At 43.4% G+C, this 20793-nt stretch overlaps 1 protein-coding gene across 1 annotated transcript in view; it reads right to left on the bottom strand.

The window, feature by feature from the left end:
* LOC126248530 (sodium channel protein Nach-like) overlaps positions 1-20793 on the bottom strand; it is a 157288-nt gene that overhangs the window by 106474 nt on the left and 30021 nt on the right. The window contains exons 3-4 of the mRNA XM_049949625.1: positions 19697-19903; positions 14095-14260 (exon numbers count right to left, since the gene is read on the bottom strand). Coding sequence (XP_049805582.1) covers positions 14095-14260; positions 19697-19903 — 373 coding nt within the window. The remainder of the gene's footprint in view (positions 1-14094; positions 14261-19696; positions 19904-20793) is intronic.

Raw genomic sequence — 20793 nt, 5'->3', positions numbered from 1 at the left:
TTAGGTACGGATCTTTCGACTAGCGAACTGTTGTATATGGTTGCAATGTATGGAGCTAGTGTACGAGCGTACTCTGAAATGAATATGACTGGTACACAGTCTGGACCGGAAGTGTTGCCTTTCTTAAGTGTTATAAGCTGCTTCGCTACAACGATGATATCTGCTTCCAAGTTACTTATGTTGGTAGTTGCTCTTTATTCGAATTCTGGAATATTCCCGGGGATCTCTCACCAGCGAAAAGCCCCAAGTAACTGGAAAAAAGCGCAGGTGACTCCTGTGTGTAAGAAAGGTAAAAGAACGGTCCGCATAATTACAGACCATTATCCTTAACATATGTTTGCTGCAGAATTGTTGTTGTTGTGGTCTTCAGTCCTGACACTGGTTTGATGCAGCTCTCCATGCTACTCTATCCTGTGCAAGCTTCTTCATCTCCCAGTACCTACTGCAACCTACATCCTTCTGAATCTGCTTAGTGTATTCATCTCTTGGTCTCCCTCTCCGATTTTTACCCTCCACGCTGCCCTCCAATGCTAAATTTGTGATCCCTTGATGCCTCAAAACATGTCCTACCAACCGATTCCTTCTTCTAGTCAAGTTGTGCCACAAACTTCTCTTCTCCCCAATCCTATTCAATACCTCCTCATTAGTTACGTGATCTACCCACCTTATCTTCAGCATTCTTCTGTAGCACCACATTGCGAAAGCTTCTATTCTCTTCTTGTCCAAACTGGTTATCGTCCATGTTTCACTTCCATACATGGCTACACTCCATACAAATACTTTCAGAAACGACTTCTTGACACTTAAATCTATACTCGATGTTAACAAATTTCTCTTCTTAAAAACGATTTCCTTGCCATTGCCAGTCTACATTTTATATCCTCTCTACTTCGACCATCATCAATTATTTTACTACCTAAATAGCAAAACTCCTCTGCTACTTTAAGTCTCTCATTTCCTAATCTAATCCCCTCTGCATCACCCGATTCAATTTGACTACATTCCATTATCCTCGTTTTGCTTTTGTTGATGTTCATCTTATATGCTCCTTTCAAGACACTGTCCATTCCATTCAACTGCTCTTCCAAGTCCTTTGCTGTCTCTGATAGAATTACAATATCATCGGCGACCCTCAAAGTTTTTATTTCTTCTCCATGGATTTTAATACCTACTCCGAATTTTTCTTTTGTTTTCTTTACTGCTTGCTCAATATACAGATTGAATAACATCGGGGAGAGGCTACAACCCTGTCTCACTCCTTTCCCAACCACTGCTTCCCTTTCATGCCCCTCGACTCTTATAACTGCCATCTGGTTTCTGTACAAATTCTAAATAGCCTTTCGCTCCCTGTATTTTACCCCTGCCACCTTCAGAATTTGAAAGAGAGTATTCCAGTTAACGTTGTCAAAAGCTTTCTCTAAGTCTACAAATGCTAGAAACGTAGGTTTGCCTTTTCTTAATCTTTCTTCTAAGGTAAGTCGTAAGGTTAGTATTTCCTCACGTGTTCCAACATTTCTACGGAATCCGAACTGATCTTCCCCGAGGTCCGGTTCTACCAGTTTTTCCATTCGCCTGTAAAGAATTCGCGTTAGTATTTTGCAGCTGTGACTTATTAAACTGATAGTTCGGTAATTTTCACATCTGTCAACACCTGCTTTCTTTGGGATTGGAATTATTATATTCTTCTTGAAGTCTGTGGGTATTTCACCTGTCTCATACATCTTGCTCACCAGATGGTAAAGTTTTGTCATGACTGGCTCTCCCAAGGCCATCAGTAGTTCTAATGGAATGTTGTCTACTCCCGGGGCCTTGTTTCGACTCAGGTCTATCAGTGCTCTGTCAAACTCTTCACGCAGTATCTTATCTCCCATTTCATCTTCATCTACATCCTCTTCCATTTCCATAATATTGTCCTCAAGTACATCGCCCTTGTATAAACCCTCTATATACTCCTTCCACCTTTCTGCCTTCCCTTCTTTGCTTAGAACTGGGTTTCCATCTGAACTCCTGATATTCATACAAGTGGTTCTCTTCTCTCCAAAGGTCTCTTTAATTTTCCTGTAGGCAGTATCTATCTTACCCCTAGTGAGACAAGCCACTACATCCTAGCATTTGTCCTCTACCCATCCCTGCTTAGCCATTTTGCAATTCCTGTCGATCTCATATTTGAGACGTTTGTATTCCATTTTGCCTGCTTCATTTACTGCATTTTTATATTTTCCCCTTTCATCAATTAAATTCAATATTTCTTCTGTTACCCAAGGATTTCTATCAGCACTCGTCTTTTTACCTACTTGATCGTCTGCTGCCTTCACTACTTCATCCCTCAGAGCTACCCATTCTTCTTCTACTGTATTTCTTTTACCCTATTCCTGTCAATGGTTCCCTTATGCTCTCCCTGAAACTCTCTACAACCTCTGGTTCCTTCAGTTTATCCAGGTCCCATCTCCTTAAATTCCCACCTTTTTGCAGTTTCTTCAGTTTCAATCTGCAGTTCATAACCAATAGATTGTGGTCAGAATCCATATCTGCCCCTGGAAATGTCTTACAATTTAAAACCTGGTTCCTAAATCTCTGTCTTACCATTATATAATCTATCTGATACCTTTTAGTATCTCCAGGATTCTTCCAGGTATACAACCTTCTTTTATGATTCTTGAACCAAGTGTTAGCTATGATTAGGTTATGCTCTGTGCAAAATTCTACAAGGCGGCTTCCTCTTTCATTTCTTCCCCCCAATCCATATTCACCTACTATGTTTCCTTCTCTCCCTTTTCCTACTGACGAATTACAGTCACCCATGACTATTAAATTTTCTTCTCCCTTCACTACCTGAATAATTTCTTTTATCTCCTCATACATTTCCTCAATTTCTTCATTATCTGCAGAGATAGTTGGCATATAAACTTGTACTACTGTAGTAGGCATGGGCTTTGTGTCTATCTTGGCCACAATAATGCGTTCACTATGCTGTTTGTAGTAGCTAACCCGCACTCCTATTTTTTTATTCATTGTTAAACCTACTCCTGCATTACCCCTATTTGATTTTGTATTTATAACCCTGTAATCACCTGACCAAAAGTCTTGTTCCTCCTGCCACCGAACTTCAGTAGTTCCCACTATATCTAACTTTAACCTATCCATTTCCCTTTTTAAATATTATAACCTACCTGCCCGATTAAGGGATCTGACATTCCACGCTCCGATCCGTAGAACGCCAGTTTTCTTTCTCCTGATAATGACGTCCTCTTGAGTAGTCCCCGCCCGGAGATCCGCTGGTACTGCAAACGGCTGAAAGGAAGGGGAAACTACAGCCGGAAATTTTCCCGAGGACATGCAGCTTTACTGTATAATTAAATAATCATACAGTAAAGCTGCATGTCCTCGGGAAAATTTCCGGCTGTAGTTTCCCCTTGCTTTCAGCCGTTTGCAGTACCAGCACAGCAAGGCCGTTTTGGTTAATGTTACAAGGCCAGATCAGTCAATCATCCAGACTGTTGCCCCTGCAACTACTGAAAAGGCTGTTGCCCCTCTTCAGGAACCACATGTTTGTCTGGCCTCTCAACAGATACCCCTCCGTTGTGGTTGCACCTACGGTACGGCCATCTGTATCGCTGAGGCACGCAAGCCTCTCCACGAACGGCAAGGTACATGGTCCATGGGGGGGGGGGGGGGGGGGCTGCAGAATTATGAAACATATTCTCAGTTGGAATATAATAAATTTCCTTGAGACAGGGAAGCTTTTGTCCAGAAATTAGTACGGATGTAGAAAGTATCACCCAAGTGAAACTCATCTTGCCCTTTTCCCACATCATATCCTACAACCCCCCCCCTCCCCCCGCCATGAACCATATACCTTGCCGGGAGATACAGATAGCCGTACCGTAGGTGCAACCACAATGGAGGAGTATCTGTTGAGAGGCCAGACAAACGTGTGGTTCCTGAAGAGGGGCAGTAGCCTTTCCAGTACTTTCAGGGGCAACAGTATGGATGATTGACTGATCTGGCCTTGTAACACTAATCAAAACGGCCTTGCTGTGCTGGTATTGCGAACGGCTGAAAGCAAGGGGAAACTACAGCCCTAATTTTTCCCGAGGGCATGCAGCTTTACTGTATGGTTAAATGATGATGGCGTCCTCTTGGGTAAAATATTCCGGAGGTAAAATAGTCCCCCCTTCGGATCTCCGGGCGGGGCTACTCAAGAGGACGTCGTTATCAGGAGAAAGAAAACTGGCGTTCTACGGATCGGAGCGTGGAATGTCAGATCCCTTAATCGGGCAGGTAGGCTAGAAAATTTAAAATGTGAAATGGATAGGTTAAAGTTAGATATAGTGGGAATTAGTGAAGTTCGGTGGAAGGAGGAACAAGACTTTTGGTCAGGTGAATACAGGGTTATAAATACAAAATCAAATAGGGGTAATGCAGTAGTAGGTTTAATAATGAATAAAAAATAGGAGTGCGGGTAAGCTACTACAAACAGCATAGCGAACGCCTTATTGTGGCCAAGATAGACATAAAGCCCACGCCTGCTACAGTAGTACAAGTTTATATGCCAACTAGCTCTGCAGACGACGAAGAAATTGAAGAAATGTATGATGAGATAAAATAAATTATACAGATAGTGAAGGGAGACGAAAATTTAATAGTCATGGGTGACTGGGATTCGAGATTAGGAAAAGGAAAAGAAGGAAACGTAGTAGGTGAATATGGATTGTGGGTAAGAAGTGATAGCGCAAGCCACCTAATAGAATTTTGCACATAGCATAACTTAATCATAGCTAACACTTGATTCAAGAATCATGAAGGAAGCTTGTATACATGGAAGAAGCTTGGAGATACAGACAGGTTTCAGATAGATTATGTAATGGTAAGACAGAGATTTAGGAACCAGTTTTTAAATTGTAAGACATTTCCAAGGCTCTGACCACAATCTATTGGTTGTGAACGGTAGATTAAAACTGAATAAACTGCAAAAAGGTAACAATTATGGAGATGGGACCTGGATAAACTGACTAAACCAGAGGTTGTACAGTGTTTCAGGGAGAGCATAAAGGAACAATTGACAAGAGTAGGGGAATGAAATACAGTAGAAGAAGAATGGGTAGCTTTGAGGGATGAAGTAGTGAAGGTAGTACTGCATCAAGTAGGTAAAAAGACGAGGGCTAGTAGAAACCCTTGGGTAACAGAAGAAATATTGAATTTAATAGATGAAAGGAGAAAATATAAAAATGCAGTAAATGAAGCAGGCAAAAAGGAACAAACGCCTCAAAAATGAGATCGACAGGAAGTGCAAAATGGCTAAGGAGGGATGGGTAGAGAAAAAATGTAAGGATGTAGAGGCTCATGTGACTAGGGGTAAGATAGATACCGCCTACAGAAAAATTAAAGAGACCTTTGAAGAAAAGAGAACCACTTGTATGAATATCAAGAGCTCAGATGGAAAATCAGTTCTAAGCAAAGAAGGGAAAGCAGAAAGGTGGAGGAAGTTTATAGAGGGTCTATACAAGGGCGATGTACTTGAGGACAATATTATGGAAATGGAAGAGGATGAAGATGAAGATTAAATGGGAGATATGATACTGCGTGAAGAGTTTGACTGAGCGCTGACAGACTTAAGTCGAAACAAGGCACCAGGAGTAGACAACATTCCATTAGAATTACTGACAGCCTTTGGAGAGCCAGTCCTGACAAAACTCTACCATCTGGTGAGCAAAATGTATGAGACAGGCGAAAAACCCTCAGACTTCAAGAAGAATATAATAATTCCAATCCCAAAGAAAGCAGGTGTTGACAGATGTGAAAATTACCAAACTATCAGTTTAGTAAGTCACGGCTGCAAAATACTAACGCGGATTCCTTACAGTCGAAAGGAAAAACTGGTAGAAGCAGAGCTCGGGGAAGATCAGTTTGGATTCCGTAGAAATGTTGGAACACGTAAGGCAATACTGACCCTACGACTTATCTTAGAAGCTAGATTAAGAAAAGGCAAACCTACGTTTCTAGCATTAGTAGACTTAGAGGAAGCTTTTGACAATGTTGACTGGAATACTCTCTTTCAAATTCTGAAGGTGGCAGGGGTAAAATACAGGGAGCGAAAGGCTATTTACAATTTGTACAGAAACCAGATGGCAGTTGTAAGAGTCGAGGGACATGAAAAGGAAGCAGTGGTTGGGAAGGGAGTGAGACAGGGGTGTAGCCTCTCCCCGATGTTATTCAATCTGTATATTGAGCAAGCAGTAAAGGAAACAAAAGAAAAATTCGGAGTAGGTATTAAAATCCATGGAGAAGAAATAAAAACTTTGAGGGTCGCCGATGACATTGTAATTCTATCAGAGACAGCAAAGGACTTGGAAGAGCAGTTGAACGGAATGGACAGTGTCTTGAAAGGAGGATATAAGATGAACATCAACAAAAGCAAAACGAGGATAATGGAATGTAGTCGAGTTAACTCGGATGATGCTGAGGGAATTAGATTAGGAAATGAAACACTTAAAGTAGTAAAGGAGTTTTGCTATTTGGGGAGCAAAATAACTGATGATGGTAGACTGGCAATGGCAAGGAAAGTGTTTCTGAAGAAGAGAAATTTGTTAACATCGAGTATAGATTTAAGTGTCAGGAAGTCGTTTATGAAAGTATTTGTATGGAGTGTAGCCATGCATGGAAGCGAAACTTGGACGATAAATAGTTTGGATAAGAAGAGAATAGAAGCTTTTGAAATGTGGTGCTACAGAAGAATGCTGAAGATTAGATGGGTAGATCAGATAACTAATGAGGAGGTATTGAATAGAGTTGGGGAGAAGAGTAATGTTTTGCACAACTTGACTAGAAGAAGAGATCGGTTGGTAGAACATATTCTGAGGCATCATGGGATCACCAATTTAGTATTGGAGGGCAGCGCGGAGGGTAAAAATCGAAGAGGGAGACCAAGAGATGAATGCACTAAACAGATTCACAAGGATGTAGGTTGCAGTGGGTACTGGGACATGAAGAGACTTGTCCAGGATAGAGTAGCATAGAGAGCTGCATCAAACCTGTCTTCGGACTGAAGACCACAACAACAAGAAAACATACACGTCAGTGCGTGACAACTGTGAATAGTGAAAGTTCTATCTGTGTAATCCTAAGATGGAACTATTTCGAATGAACTCGAGATGTAAGACAGTTGTTTTGAATTATAAAATAATGTCTGCTACTTTGGCCGGAGTCTACGAGAAAACCGGACAGATCGGTGACTGAAGACGGAGCGGTAGAAGGTACGTCGACACACAGTCAAAGCCAGCGTTCAGCGACGAGCTTATAACCTTATAACCCGTTGGTATCTGCCTCAAATAATAATTTTAATTGGCTTTTATTTGAAGTACCAGTGCCCGTCACATTAAATCGCCGAAGCTATTGCAAGACAAAGACATCTAGTTGTACACTGAGGTACTTCCACGAATGTAGTGCATTATAGCAGGCATTTGCAGCGTTCAAAGCAACAGACAGCGCGGAGATTGTCCTACGTCATTGAAAGCGATTTTGGCACTTTTAAGTGATCATATTGAGATCATTGACGGCGAAAGGAGAAATTCTAAAGTTTTTGTAACGTTAATTTGAGTTTCGTGCGACTGCTGTTATGAGTGGTTTCGAAATTAAACCAGTAGCGCGCTGTATACTTTTTACATACATTTATGAAATTTCAGGCCCATTTTTGATTATCACGTACGACTTCAATTTGTTTTAGGCATTACGAATTCGTATGAGTTTCGAGATGTTGAGCTGTGTCTAGGAAAAATGTGCAATTGCGTTCAAATGCGTCACATGAAATAAAGGCTGACTGAAACCTGTAAGTCCCAGAGATTCTAATGTGACACCATCTCCTTGAAACAACTGCTTGTTTACTTTTTGCCAATTTCTTCTTGTGCTGGTCACTTGCTATGATAATGAAGGTTAATGTGAAAATTTTTAAAATTACGTCCCAAAGTGAAACCAATTTCTTAAATCAACTGACTGTTTACTCTTCATCAATTTCTTCTTGTATTCTTTGCATACAACGATAGTGCATTATTACCTCTGTGAAAAATTTTGAAATTATGTTTTTGTCATTTTGTTATGACTCAAAAGGATTAAATTACACTGAGGTGATAGAAGTCAGGGAATAGCGATATGCACATAGACGGATGGCGGTAGCATCGCGAATACAAGGTATGAAATGACAGTGCAATGGGGGAGCTGTCATTTCTACTCAGGTGAAGCATGTGGAACCATAATTTGGAAGTGGTTATGTTCGGCTGCTTGGAGGCCATTTGCAGCCATTCATGGGTTTCATGTTCCCGGACAACGATGGAATTTTTAAGGATCACACAGTTGTTCTCAATTGGTTTGAAGTGCATTCTGGACAATTCGAGCGAATGATTTGGCCTCCCAGATCGCAGGACTAAAATCCCATCGAATATGTGTCGGATAAAATCGAGAGGTCAGTTCGTGTATAAAGTCTGCACCGGCAACACCTTCGCAATTGTGGATGGCTATCGTTACAGCATAGGTCAATATTTCTGAAACGGCTTCCAGCGATTTGTTGACTCCATCCCACGTGGAGTTGGTGCACTATGCCGGGCAAAAGAATGTCCGACACGATTTTAGGAGCTGTACAATGACTTTAGCCACCACAGTGTATGCGCCACATGGAACCCAATGTGGAAAAGAACCTCGAACTTAGTTAACGGATTAACAGCCCAGTAGGTCATGCATTCCTTTATACCTTGGATGCCTGGCGGTATGTCGACTGAAGATTTTTCATTACGGTCACTCCATAATATGACAACCAGTGTTCTTTAGAAGTCACTGCCAATGAAATGTGGGCAAAACGAAATGGAGTCACAAGGAAAATTCGAAGAGTATTTAGCATTCAGTGTTCCGATGATGCTGAAGTTATGAGAGCACCAGCTTGGAATTCACAAAGACCGGAAGGAAATATCGAGCGAGGCGGTGCAGTGGTTAGCACACTGGACTCGCATTCGGGAGGACGACGGTTCAAACAGGCGTCTGGCAATCCAGATTTAGATTTTCCGTGATTTCCCTAAATCGCTTCAGTCAAATGTCGGGATGGTTCCTTTAAAAAGGGCACGTTCGGTTTCCTTCCCCATTCTTCTCTAATCCGAAGGGGCCGATGACCTCACCGTTTGGGCTCCTCCCCCAGGTCAACCATCCAACAACCATCCTTAGGAAAGGAAATTATGTCAGTTTTGGAATTATCAAGCCAGTCACCTTTAATAATTTACGAAACCCACCAATTTTGATGGAAATTTCCATGAGGCATATTAACCGGCACTGCGATATTATTACGTAAACTGAAGCGAAATGGGCTTCGTGTTACTCGTAGTATCGTTCATCTACATCTACATGAATACTCTCGAATGCGCACTTAAATGCCTGGCAGAGAGTTGCTGGAACCACCTGCAGACTACTTTTCTACCGTTCCACTAACAGCGCTTGGGAAAAACTAATCCTTAAATGTTCCTATATGAGTCTGATTTTTCTTAATTTATTGTAATGATCATTCCTCCCTATGTGGATTGGTGACAGTAAAATATTTTCACATTCAGAGAAGAGTGTTGGTGTTTGAAATTCCGTGAAAATATCTTGCCGCAACTAAAAAGCCTTTGATTGCATCCCCAGTCGTTTATCGTATCCGTGATACTCTTTACCCTGTTTCCCAATAATACAGAACAATCTTGACTTCTTTGATCTTTTTCGATGTCCTCCATCAATCTACCTCATCAGGTCACCATACAGCACAGCAATACTACCGAGCGAGGTGGCGCAGTGGTTAGACACTGGACTCGCATTCGGGAGGACGACGGTTCAATCCCGCGTCCGGCCATCCTGATTTAGGTTTTCCGTGATTTCCCTAAATCGCTCCAGGCAAATGCCGGGATGGTTCCTTTCAAAGGGCACGGCCGACTTCCTTCCCCATCCTTCCCTAATCCGATGAGACCGATGACCTCGCTGTCTGGTCTCCTTCCCCAAACCAACCAACCAACAGCAATACTCCAGCAGTGGACGAGGAAGAGTAGTGTGTAGGCAGGCTGTTTAGTAGACCTGTTGCATCTTCTACGTGCTTTGGCAATAAAATGTAATCTTTTTTTTTTCGCATTTCCCATAACATTATCTGTGTGATCATTCCAACTTAAGTTGTTCGTATTACTTAGGTTGTTCGTTACTAAAACAGCTTTCTTCAGTAATGTAGTTCTATTGTGTCCAAAGCCACTATCCTAACATCTGAAGAAGACCACAGGAGAAATGCACAAAATTGAAGAAGACTGTTGCTGCCGTTCGCCGTGCAATTATGAGGCACAACTGCGATTATGCAGATCTCATCACATCTTATTCACAAGATCGGACATATGTAGGCGAACACGTTCAGACTGGTGGTATTTTTCCAGTAATCAATGCTTCTGCTAAAGCTCTACATTTTCATTCAGTAAATGCAATAAATAATAATAGGAGTAATCGATCAAAATTCAGTTGGAAGAAATATGGGCCCTCCCATGAAGGTTATCACGCAAAAAGCAAAACACGATCACATCTCTGTTTTGATCATCATACACAATGGAATTTTCTGAACAGAAGATGCAGTTTGCTACGAAAATAATTATTCTGTGGATTTCCAGGAGACATCAACCGAGCGGAATCGAGCAAAGTATTCCTACCATCCTCTTTTAGGCCACGTAGTGACTGGTACCACACAATTAGAGACATGGGGCTCGCACAAAACCAGAGAGGATGTACGAAAGGACGCAACTCGTTTTGAGTCGGCAAAATAGTGCTTACAATTTCTGTGTTGCTCTGTCATGTAGACAGGACATGTGGATGAGTAAATACACTGTAATGAAACGATAGCCGGAGTGCGTAGATTTGGATTTAGAAATGAATGATACCCAGAAACATTTTGATTCTAGTTAATGATAAGGCCAAGAGACTATTCCCACAGAAATTACAAATTTTAATGAATGTTACGTCAGGTTTATTATTATATCGGCGCTCGCTGTAGTCGAACAAAATTACGCTGTTCGGTCAAGAAGACAATAACAAGCAAAGGACACGAAGGGCTCCCATTGTTGGAACTGCGGCCTCTAGGCATATTTTTTCTTGTGAAGGCTACTGTCTGGATGCTAACAGCATTAAGATAATTAGTAGACCTCGTCTTAGGCAGTTTGGTGGCATCGACGAAGCACCACGCTATTGAAGCCGGGTGCAGATAGCGCGGTGTAGTCCCCATCCTAAGTTACCCTTAAAATCTCCCTTTCGGACAGTAACCAATATAAAGCCTGAAACTGCTTAGAAGCGCAGTTTCATAAGTTGCTATCCGGCATGCTACATCTGGTTGGCGGGTAGCTAAGTGGAGCAACAATGGAGGAAAACCTCATCACAGCAGTTACGTGCTGTGTCGCAGCTGCATGTTACGCCTTACTACTTTCAAAGCGTCAATGGCTAGTTATTTTGGGGACGAACGAATGATTTTAGTACACTGTGCACTTTCCGAAAATACCATTCAGCGATTTCGGTGTACAAATGTAAGCTATCTGACAAACGTATCCGAAGACCATGAGGAATTGTCGACAGATGTCACGAGCAGCGGACCTGCCAATATGAAAGCAGACGGTGCATATATTCTGGATAATAGAGAAGCAGTAACTATTGAATGGATTGGTCAGCGGAGCTCATTCACCTGAACGTGGATCAGTCTTCGGATGTGACTGGCGTAACAAATCATCCAGCGACATTTCAAACCTTCTAAAACTGCCTATGTCGACTGTTGATCATGTGCTTATACAGTGGAAACCGACAGGGACCGTTTAGTATTACAGAAGGTGACTGCAAAAATTTGCATTAAATCAATGGAAAGAATCATTTTTTAAGTTTCAGTGTGTTCCCAGTTGTCCAGTTACCACCATGACTGTGAGCAGGGAAACGGTACAATTTTCGCGTAGGTCATTATAAGCCATTTTTATAATCAAACCTAGACGTAAAGGTGATGTAAAGAACGACGCAGTTGAACAATGGGTGACTGGAAACGCATTTGCTTTGAAATGGTGACTCACGGTGTATCCTTTGGCAATCCAATTGAGGGGTTCGGTTTGGCGAATGTCTGGAGAACGTTATCTGCCCTCTCATACAGAGACATAATGTTACGGAATGTAGATATTTTCTGTGGTCAGGGTGTTCCTTTTTTACGATTAAGGAAACGAAACTTCCGGAAGGCTAATAAGACGTGTTATAGCATTGTGTACTGCTTACAGCTGAGGAAAGGTGGTTATTCGTTTTCGTATCAGGACTCTGTCATAAAGCAGTATCTGTGAGGCCGTCGTGTGTCCACAGTAACATTCCTAGCATGCTCAGAGGCACGACATGAATCTCGGTTTGGGATGAGTTGCAACGTCGACTTGGCGACAGACGCCAGCATACATCATCACTACCTTCTCCAGTTTCGGCTCTTGAGGAAGCGCTGTCTGACGTTCTTCCACAGCCGTTCAGACACCTCAGAAAGTGTCCTCAGCGGAAGTCAAGCCTTCATGAAGACGTAGGGTGGACACACCCCATATTTATGTCCGATTAGTTGTGATCAGATAGTGTGGCTACTGATTTAACTTCAATTGTTATCATTTGTTGTAACATGTTTAATGACAAGCGACAAAAATTTTGATTTGTTTTGAATCACTCTTTCTGGCGATTCAGTGTTTTGATCATCTGTGTATTACAGTTCTTTTTAAGATTTTGATTACACCCTAAGACTAAGAAAACGATACAACACGAAGCCATTATCCGAACAGGACGGAGATCGGTATATGTGATGTACATGTACAGACAAGCAAATGATTACAGTTTCAGAATAATTGTATGGTTTATTCAAAAGAAAGCGCTTCACAGATTAACTATATGAACAAGGGGTGGTCCACCTCTGGCACTTATGCAAGTTTCTATTGATTGCCGTAGTTGTTGAATAATTTCCTGAGGAATATTATGTCAGATTCTGTCCAACTGGCGCGTTAAAACTTCAAAATTCTGAGATGGTTGGAGGATCCTGCTCATAAGGTTCCAGATCCGACGACCTCGCTGGAGAAGATAGGGCTCGACAATCACGAAGACGAGCAGTAGAAACTCATGCCGCGCATGGGAGGATATTATCTTGTTGGGATGTAAGCCCAGGGTGGCTTGCGAGGAGGGCCAACAAAAGGAGGCCGGCCGCTGGTGGCCGAGCGGTTCTGGCGCTACAGTCTGGAACCGCGCGACCGCTACGGTCGCAGGTTCGAATCCTGCCTCGGGCATGGATGTGTGTGTTGTCCTTAGGTTAGTTAGGTTTAAGTAGTTCTAAGTTCTAGGGGACTTATGACAGCAGTTGAGTCCCATAGTGCTCTGAACCATTTGAACAAAAGGAGGCGTAGAATATCGTCGACGAACCACTGTGCTGTAACGGTGCCGCGGATGACTGCTAAAGGGGTTCTGCTACGAAAAGAAACCCTATACCATCACTCCGTGTGTCGGACCATAGGGCGGGTGACATTCAAGTTGGTATTCCATTACAGTCTCTACACACATCACCGCTGGTCATCGGAGCTCAGTTTGAAGCGGAACTCATCGCTGATGACAATTTACTCCAGTCAATTAGGTTCCAAGTCGAAGATGTGTCTGAAGACGTCGCGGAGATAGGTGAGATTGTCGCTCATTGTACATCGATGATATTCTACTTCTCTTGCTCTTCCTGGCAGGCTATCATGGACTTACGTTTCAGCCCGCTCGCATGCGGCGAGAGTTTCTATTGCTTGTCTTCGTGCTTGCCAAGCCCTACCTTGGCCAGCAAGGCCACCAAATCTGTACCCAAATTACAACGTTTCGAGCATTATAGGCATGTCCCTCCAACTAACTCGGATTTTTGACGATCTAACGCGCCAATTGGACAGAATTTGGCACGATATACCTTAGGAGAACGTACAACAAATCTGTCAATCAGTTCCAAGCAGAATAACTGTTTGTATCAGGGTCTGAAGAAGACCAACACATTGTTGACTTGCTCAGAGATTGGTAACAGAGCTACGCAACGTGTGCGGCACGCACCTGCAACATGACGTCTCGCAGCGAGAGGTTTCGCGCGGCGAGGAAGGCGGTCATGTCGGCGAGGCGGTGCGGCAGGGCGCCTCGGAAGCGCTCCGGCTGCGTCAGGCCGGCCAGCTGGCGGACGAACGCCTCGAAGTCGCCGGCGCTGAGCACCGCCTGCAGGCCCCTGCCACACAGGCCGCACACCACCACCCTCTGAGCTGCTGCCCGTCTCACTACAGCTGCATATCAGCGAAGTATGCTGCTGGCATTAATGTTGCAATATGGAGGCAGGCCAAAAATGCAAAACTGGCATGAAGTAGCGGCAGACGCCGAGCCGGGAGGAGGCGCAGCAGCAGCAGCACTTGTCTGATAAACAGTAAATTAATTTAGTCGTTTGTTTTTTCACGTGCTTCTGCAAAGAAATGAACTATACGTGTGTATTTTACTGTGCAAACTGTGGTTACAAATTGTATTGTGGTTTTTGTTTTTGAGTAAGTCATGTGAACATCCTTATGTAGGGTGGCTACCGAGTGTAAATTTTCCCGTCACCAAAAACTCCGTCAAGCCACTAAGTTTTAATTTTGTGTTAGTAGACAGCATACAGTTTAAATCTATGCATTCTAGTTTGAATATTTATCTCGTGCAGTAACTTTTCGGTAAACAGGATTTCTGTTAACAGGTATCTGTAAATACTTCAACTTCGGTAGAAAAATTTATTTGTGTTTAATAGCGTGCGGTCTTAGAGATCAGTGGGAAATCTGCACAGCAACTTTTAGTGTTACTTTATTCTCCTTTGGTATATTTTGTGTACATTTCAAACTCATTGGGGCCAGCTGAGACCTTATATATCTATTTTATACACAGTACGATGTGGCTAGGGACTGTGCTTGTTGTGAGCGGACACAAGGAGAGTTGGCTGCTGTCCGTGAACAAGTGGAAGGTGCATTGGCTACCGTCGACAAGCTTCTAGCTAATGCTCAAAGTTGCGGTGACGTCGGGGCTCCAGGGACGAGACCTGCGACACCTTTGGTGCCACTGGAATCCCCTGGTCACCTGGACGTCGCTGCGGCTTCAGATACGCTACATCTGACCGGTCCGTCCTCACTCCAGTGTGGGGGGCAGACAGTGGTGGGTTGGCGTGTCACTGGGCTGCAGGCGAAAGAGGGAGCAGGCCCTGTGGCTGGCTCCCTAAGTCTTAGCCACAGGTACGAGGTACTACCCAGTGTTGATGATAACTCTGAGCCAGCACGGGATGCCTTTCCTGATGGTACAGTGGTCGATTTTCCTGCCTAGTCCGGACAAGTACACAAGATGGGTATGCTTGTCATTGGAAGCTCCAATGCTAGGCGGGCGATGGAGCCCCTCAGGGAGATAGCAAGCAAGGCGGGAAAGAATTATACAGTGCGCATTCGGTATGTTTGCCGGGAGGTCTCATCCATGACGTGGAGGCCCTGCCGGCGGCTATCGAGCGCACTGGATGCAACCGGCTGCATGCATGGCACATGTCGGCACGAACAACGCCTGCCGCTTGGGTTGTGAGGCCACCCTCAGCTCATTTCGGCTGCTGACTGATTTGGTGAAGGCAACTAGCAACGCACGCGGGGTGCAGGCTGTCTATTTATAGCATCGTACCCAGGGTTGATCGCTGTTCTTTGGTTTGGCGCGGAGTGGAAGGTCTAAACCAAGGGCTCAGACGACTCTGTGACAGTATCGTATGCAAATTTATCGATCTACGCTATCGGGTGCAGAATTGTAGGGTTCCCCTCAATAGGTCAGGCGCGCTCTACACGCTGGAAACGGCAACTAGGATAGCGGAGTACGTGTGCTGTGCACATGAGAACCCCTCCCTTGGAATAATAGACGATTCACCTGTTAAATCAGCCACAGTGTCCTCATAGAGTCTTGGTCCTCGCAGATCAGAGACAGAAAAGTTTAATATGATTTTAGTAAATTGCAGGAGCCTTCAAGGAAATGTCCCAGAAATAGTGTAGCTTACTGGAGGTTATAATGCACAGATAATATTGGGAACAGAAAGCTGGTTGAAACCAAGCGTCAATGACAACGAAATCCTAAGTTCAGATTGGAATGTTTATCATAGTTGTCAATTGTGGCGGCGTGTTTATTGCAGTAAAAAATTCGATAAAATCTAGCGAGATTACCACGAATTCTGAGTGTGAATTAATCTGGGTGAAATCGAGTATCAAATAACGGTCAAAACTGGTGATCGGATGCTACTATAGACCACCTGGGTCAGGATCTGTAGTTTTAGAGCGCTTCAGACAAAACTTGCAAAATATCATAAGTAATTTTCCTGATCATTCCGTTGTAGTAAAGAGGTGACTTCAACTTGCCAGATATAGATTGGGAATGTTACTCCATCAGAACTGATGCTAGAGACAGGGATTTGTATGGCATTGTTCTGGATGTCTTGTCAGAAAATTACCTTGAGCACATAGTTAGAGAACCAACTTTTGAGGGTAACGTCTTACACCTCCTGGCAACAAACAGACCTGAACTTACCGAATCATTTACTGTAGAGGAAGGTATCAGTGATCATAAGGCTGTGACAGCATCTACGACGACAGGTCCTACGAGGAATGTTAAGAAAGGTAGGAAGATATATTTGCTCAGAAAGAGTGGCAGGATACATATTTCAGAATATCTCAGCAATCAGCATCAAATATTCGTTGATGGGGACGAAGATGTGGAGAACAAATGGAAAAAATTCGTAGGCATCGTTCATATGCCCTAGACAAGTATGTTCCGAGTAAGGTTTTATGGGATGGGAAGGATCCACCATGATTTAATAGCCACGTTAGAAAAGCGCTACGTAAACAAAGAGCGCTTCATCTCAGATTCAAGAGAAGTAAAAACATGTCTGACAAACAAAAGCTGAATGAAGCGAAAATGAGTGTAAGGAGTGCAATGAGAAAAGCGTTCAATGATTTTGAAAGTAAGACGTTGTCAACAGACCTGAGTAAAACCCTTAAGAGATTTTGGTCGTATGTAAAATCAGTGAGTCAAAATCATCTATTCATTCTCGCAGCGACCACACAGAAACGGAATAGAACAGAGAGAAGACCGAAATACTGAAGCCGGTCTTCCGAAGTTGTTTCACCGCGGAAGATCGTAACACTGTCCCTCCTTTCAACCGTCGTACGAACGTCGAAAGGGCAGATATTGAGGTAAACTATCGCGGAACTGAGAAGCAGCTACAATCGCTTAGTAGTGGGAAGACGTCAGGACCAGATGAGATACCTGTAAGATTCTATAAAGATTATGTCAAAGAACTTGCTCGCCTTCTAGCAGTAATTCATCGTAGATCGCATGAGCAACGAAAGGTGCTTAACGACTGGAAAAAAGGCGCAGGTCATTCCCGTTTTTAAGAAAGGCTCTAAGACAGATCCACAGAATTATAGACCTATATCATTGACGTCAATCTATTGTAGATTTATGGAGCATGTTTTATGCTGAATAATTATGACGTTTTTGGAAAATTAACATCTCCTCTATAAAAATCAACATGGATTCCGCAAAAAGAGATCCTGCGAAACTCAGATCACTCTGTTCCTCCATGAGATCCACAGCGCAGTGGACAACAGCGCTCAGGTTGATGCCGTGTTCCTTGATTTCAGTGAGGCATTTGACACCGTCCCACATTGGCGTTTAATGAAAAAAATACGAGCTTACGGAGTATCTGAGCAGAACTGCCATTGAATTCAAGACTTTCTTGCAGACGGAACTCAACACGTCGCTCTTAACGCAACAAAATCGACAGATGTAAAGGTAATATCCGGAGTACCACAGGGAAGTGTGATAAGACCGTTGCTATTTACAGTGTATACAAATTATCTGGTAGAAAGCGTCAGATGCTTTTTAAAGCTATTCGCAGATGATGCAGTTGTCTATACCAAAGTAGCAACGCCAGAAGATAGTAAGAATTTGCAGAACGCCTTGCAGACAATTGATGAATGGGGCAGGCTCTGGTAGTTGACCCTGTACGTAAATAAATGTAGCATATTACGCATAAATAGGAAAAGAAATCCACTACTGTACAGATACACTGTTGATGACAAACAGCTGCAGGCAGCGTGTGCCTTAAAATATTTAGGCGTTACTATCCAGAGCGACCTTAAGTGGAATGACCACATAAAACATATAGTGGGAAAAGCAGACGCCAGACTCAGATGCATCGAAAGAATCTTAAGGAAATGTAATTCATCCATGAAAGAAGTGGCTCATAAGGCGCTTGATCGCCCGGATCTTGAGTATTGTTCATCTGTCTGGGATCCCTATCAGGTAGGGCTGATAGAGGAAATAGAGAAGATCCAACGAAGAGCGGCACGTTTCACCACGGGATCGTTTAGCTGGCGGGAGAGCGTTAAGGAGATGCTAGACAAACTCTGCTGGCGGACTATACAAGAGAGGCATTGTGCATCACGGAGAGATTTAGTATTGAAATTTCGGGACAGCACTTTTCAGGAGGAGTCGGACAACGTATTATTCCCCTCAACATATATCTCGCGTATTGACAACGAGTGGAAAATTCGAGAAATTAGAGCCAATACAGAGGCCTACCGCCCTTCATTCTTCCCATGCACTATTCGCGAGTGGAAGAAGGTTGGAGGGATCAGATACTGGTACCGAAAGTACACTCCGCCACACACCATTAAGTGGCTTGCGGAATATAATGTAGATGAAGTGTATTACCACTAGAGGATGGACAAAAATATCGAAACACCACAAACTAAACACATTACCATGCCCAATACGGAATAGGAAAACCGTTGGCATTGAAAACAACTTCCAGTCGTCTCGCAGTGGGGATATACATGTCCTGTATGGTTTTCAAGCCAATCTTATACCATTCTTCCTGTGAAACAGTGGCACGTTTATGTAACGATCATAAAAGTGGATAAGGATCAACAATCTTCTATAGTAAATAGATCGCAAAGGCTCAATAATATTCGGATCTGGTTACAATGATGGATAGGAGACGTGAGAAAATTCATCGTGGTGCTCAAAAAACCAGTTCTAAACGAAGCGAGGTATGTGAACACAGGCCCTTTCGTCTTCGAATACAGCATCACCAGTGGGGAACAAACATTGTACCCTGTGTTTGATTTGATCAGCCAAAACGGTCACTTAATCAATTATGTCTTTGATAACTATGATGTATAAAAGGTAATAGATGTGTGAAATCCTGGTCTGGTGTAAGAGAGGGTCTGATGGCCCTAAATAGAATAGGTTGAACAAATAAATATAGGAACGAGATTTTCACTCTGCAGCGGAGTGTGCGCTGATATGAAACTTCCTGGCAAATTAAAACTGTGTGCCGGACCGAGACTCGAACTCGAGACCCGAGTTCGAGTCTCGGTCCGGCACACAGTTTTAATCTGCCAGGAAGTTTCAAATAAATATAAATAAATATTTTGGTACACATCGTGTAGGTGTATTAATCCAAAGTATATAGCCAACGACAAAAATAATAGGAAACAGGAATCGAACATTTAAAGTGTGAGCAGTAACAAAAAGGCACCCCTAGATACCATAATAATATTTTCGACTAGAATATCTTCACAACAGCATCACGTGTGTCTGTGAAGTGGCTAGCACTCACCATTTGCGGTAGAAGCGGGTGGCAGCGGAGCGCTGCACCTTGTTGACACTGCAGATGGTGACTGCGGGGAAGTCGGTGCCCAGCAGGTAATGCTCGGTGGAGGCGACAGACACCACGGTGGGCGACTCTGCCACCTGCTGCCACACCTCGCGCATGAACAGCACCATTCCTACCAAGCCTGCCAGTACTCCCACTGCCCACAGCAGCCTGTCGGGGACACCACAAATAACGTTTCTATAATCATTCAGTTTCCAGATCTTGCAGTGGAATCCGGCCAGCAGAACGTAAGTAGCCCCAAGAAATAGCAACGAAATAAGCTAAATGTTAGACCTACCCTTACTGGCACAGTACAGTTTACTCCCATTAAATGCCAGTGGAAGTTAAACTGCTCCGAGCCGACTGTTTTCCCTTCTTTGCTAGTACATCGACTATTGTTATGGATCGATCGATTTCACTCATTTAAAGGCTTTATGTGAACAAGGCCTATTTTCAGGAACTACATAAGGACCTTGGCATGGCAGGGTGACTTGCGTGCCTCAACAATATAGATAGCCGTACCGTAGATGCGACCACAACAGAGAGATCAGACCAACGTATGGTTCCTTAAGAGGGGCAGTAGTCTTTCCATCAGTTAACGGGGCAGTAGTCTCGACGGCTGGCTGATCTGGCCTTGCAACATCAACCACCATGGCCTTGCTGTGCCAGAACTGTGAACAGTTGAAAACAAGGGGAAACTACAGCCATTATTTTCCTTGAGGGCTTGCAACTCTACTGTATGGTTAAATGATTATAGCACCCTCTTGGGTAAAATATTCCAGAGGTAAAATAGTCCCTCATTCGGATCTGAAGATGGGGACTACACAGTAGGATGTACTCCGGAAAAACAAAACCGGCAATCTACGAGCCGAAACGTGGAACGTTAAATCCCTTAATCAGGCAGGTAGGTCAGAAAATTAAAAAGTGGATATGGATGGTTGAAGTTAGATATACAGGGTGGTCCATTGATATTGACCGGACCAAATATCTCACGAAATAAGCGTCAAACGAAAAAACTACAAACAACGAAACTCGTCTAGCTTGAAGGGGGAAACCAGATG

This window comes from Schistocerca nitens, chromosome 1 (assembly GCF_023898315.1).
Source record: "Schistocerca nitens isolate TAMUIC-IGC-003100 chromosome 1, iqSchNite1.1, whole genome shotgun sequence".
In the NCBI taxonomy this organism is placed as follows: domain Eukaryota; kingdom Metazoa; phylum Arthropoda; class Insecta; order Orthoptera; family Acrididae; genus Schistocerca; species Schistocerca nitens.
The sequence above is the reverse complement of the archived record's forward strand: the minus strand, read 5'-3'. Positions and strand labels throughout refer to the sequence as shown.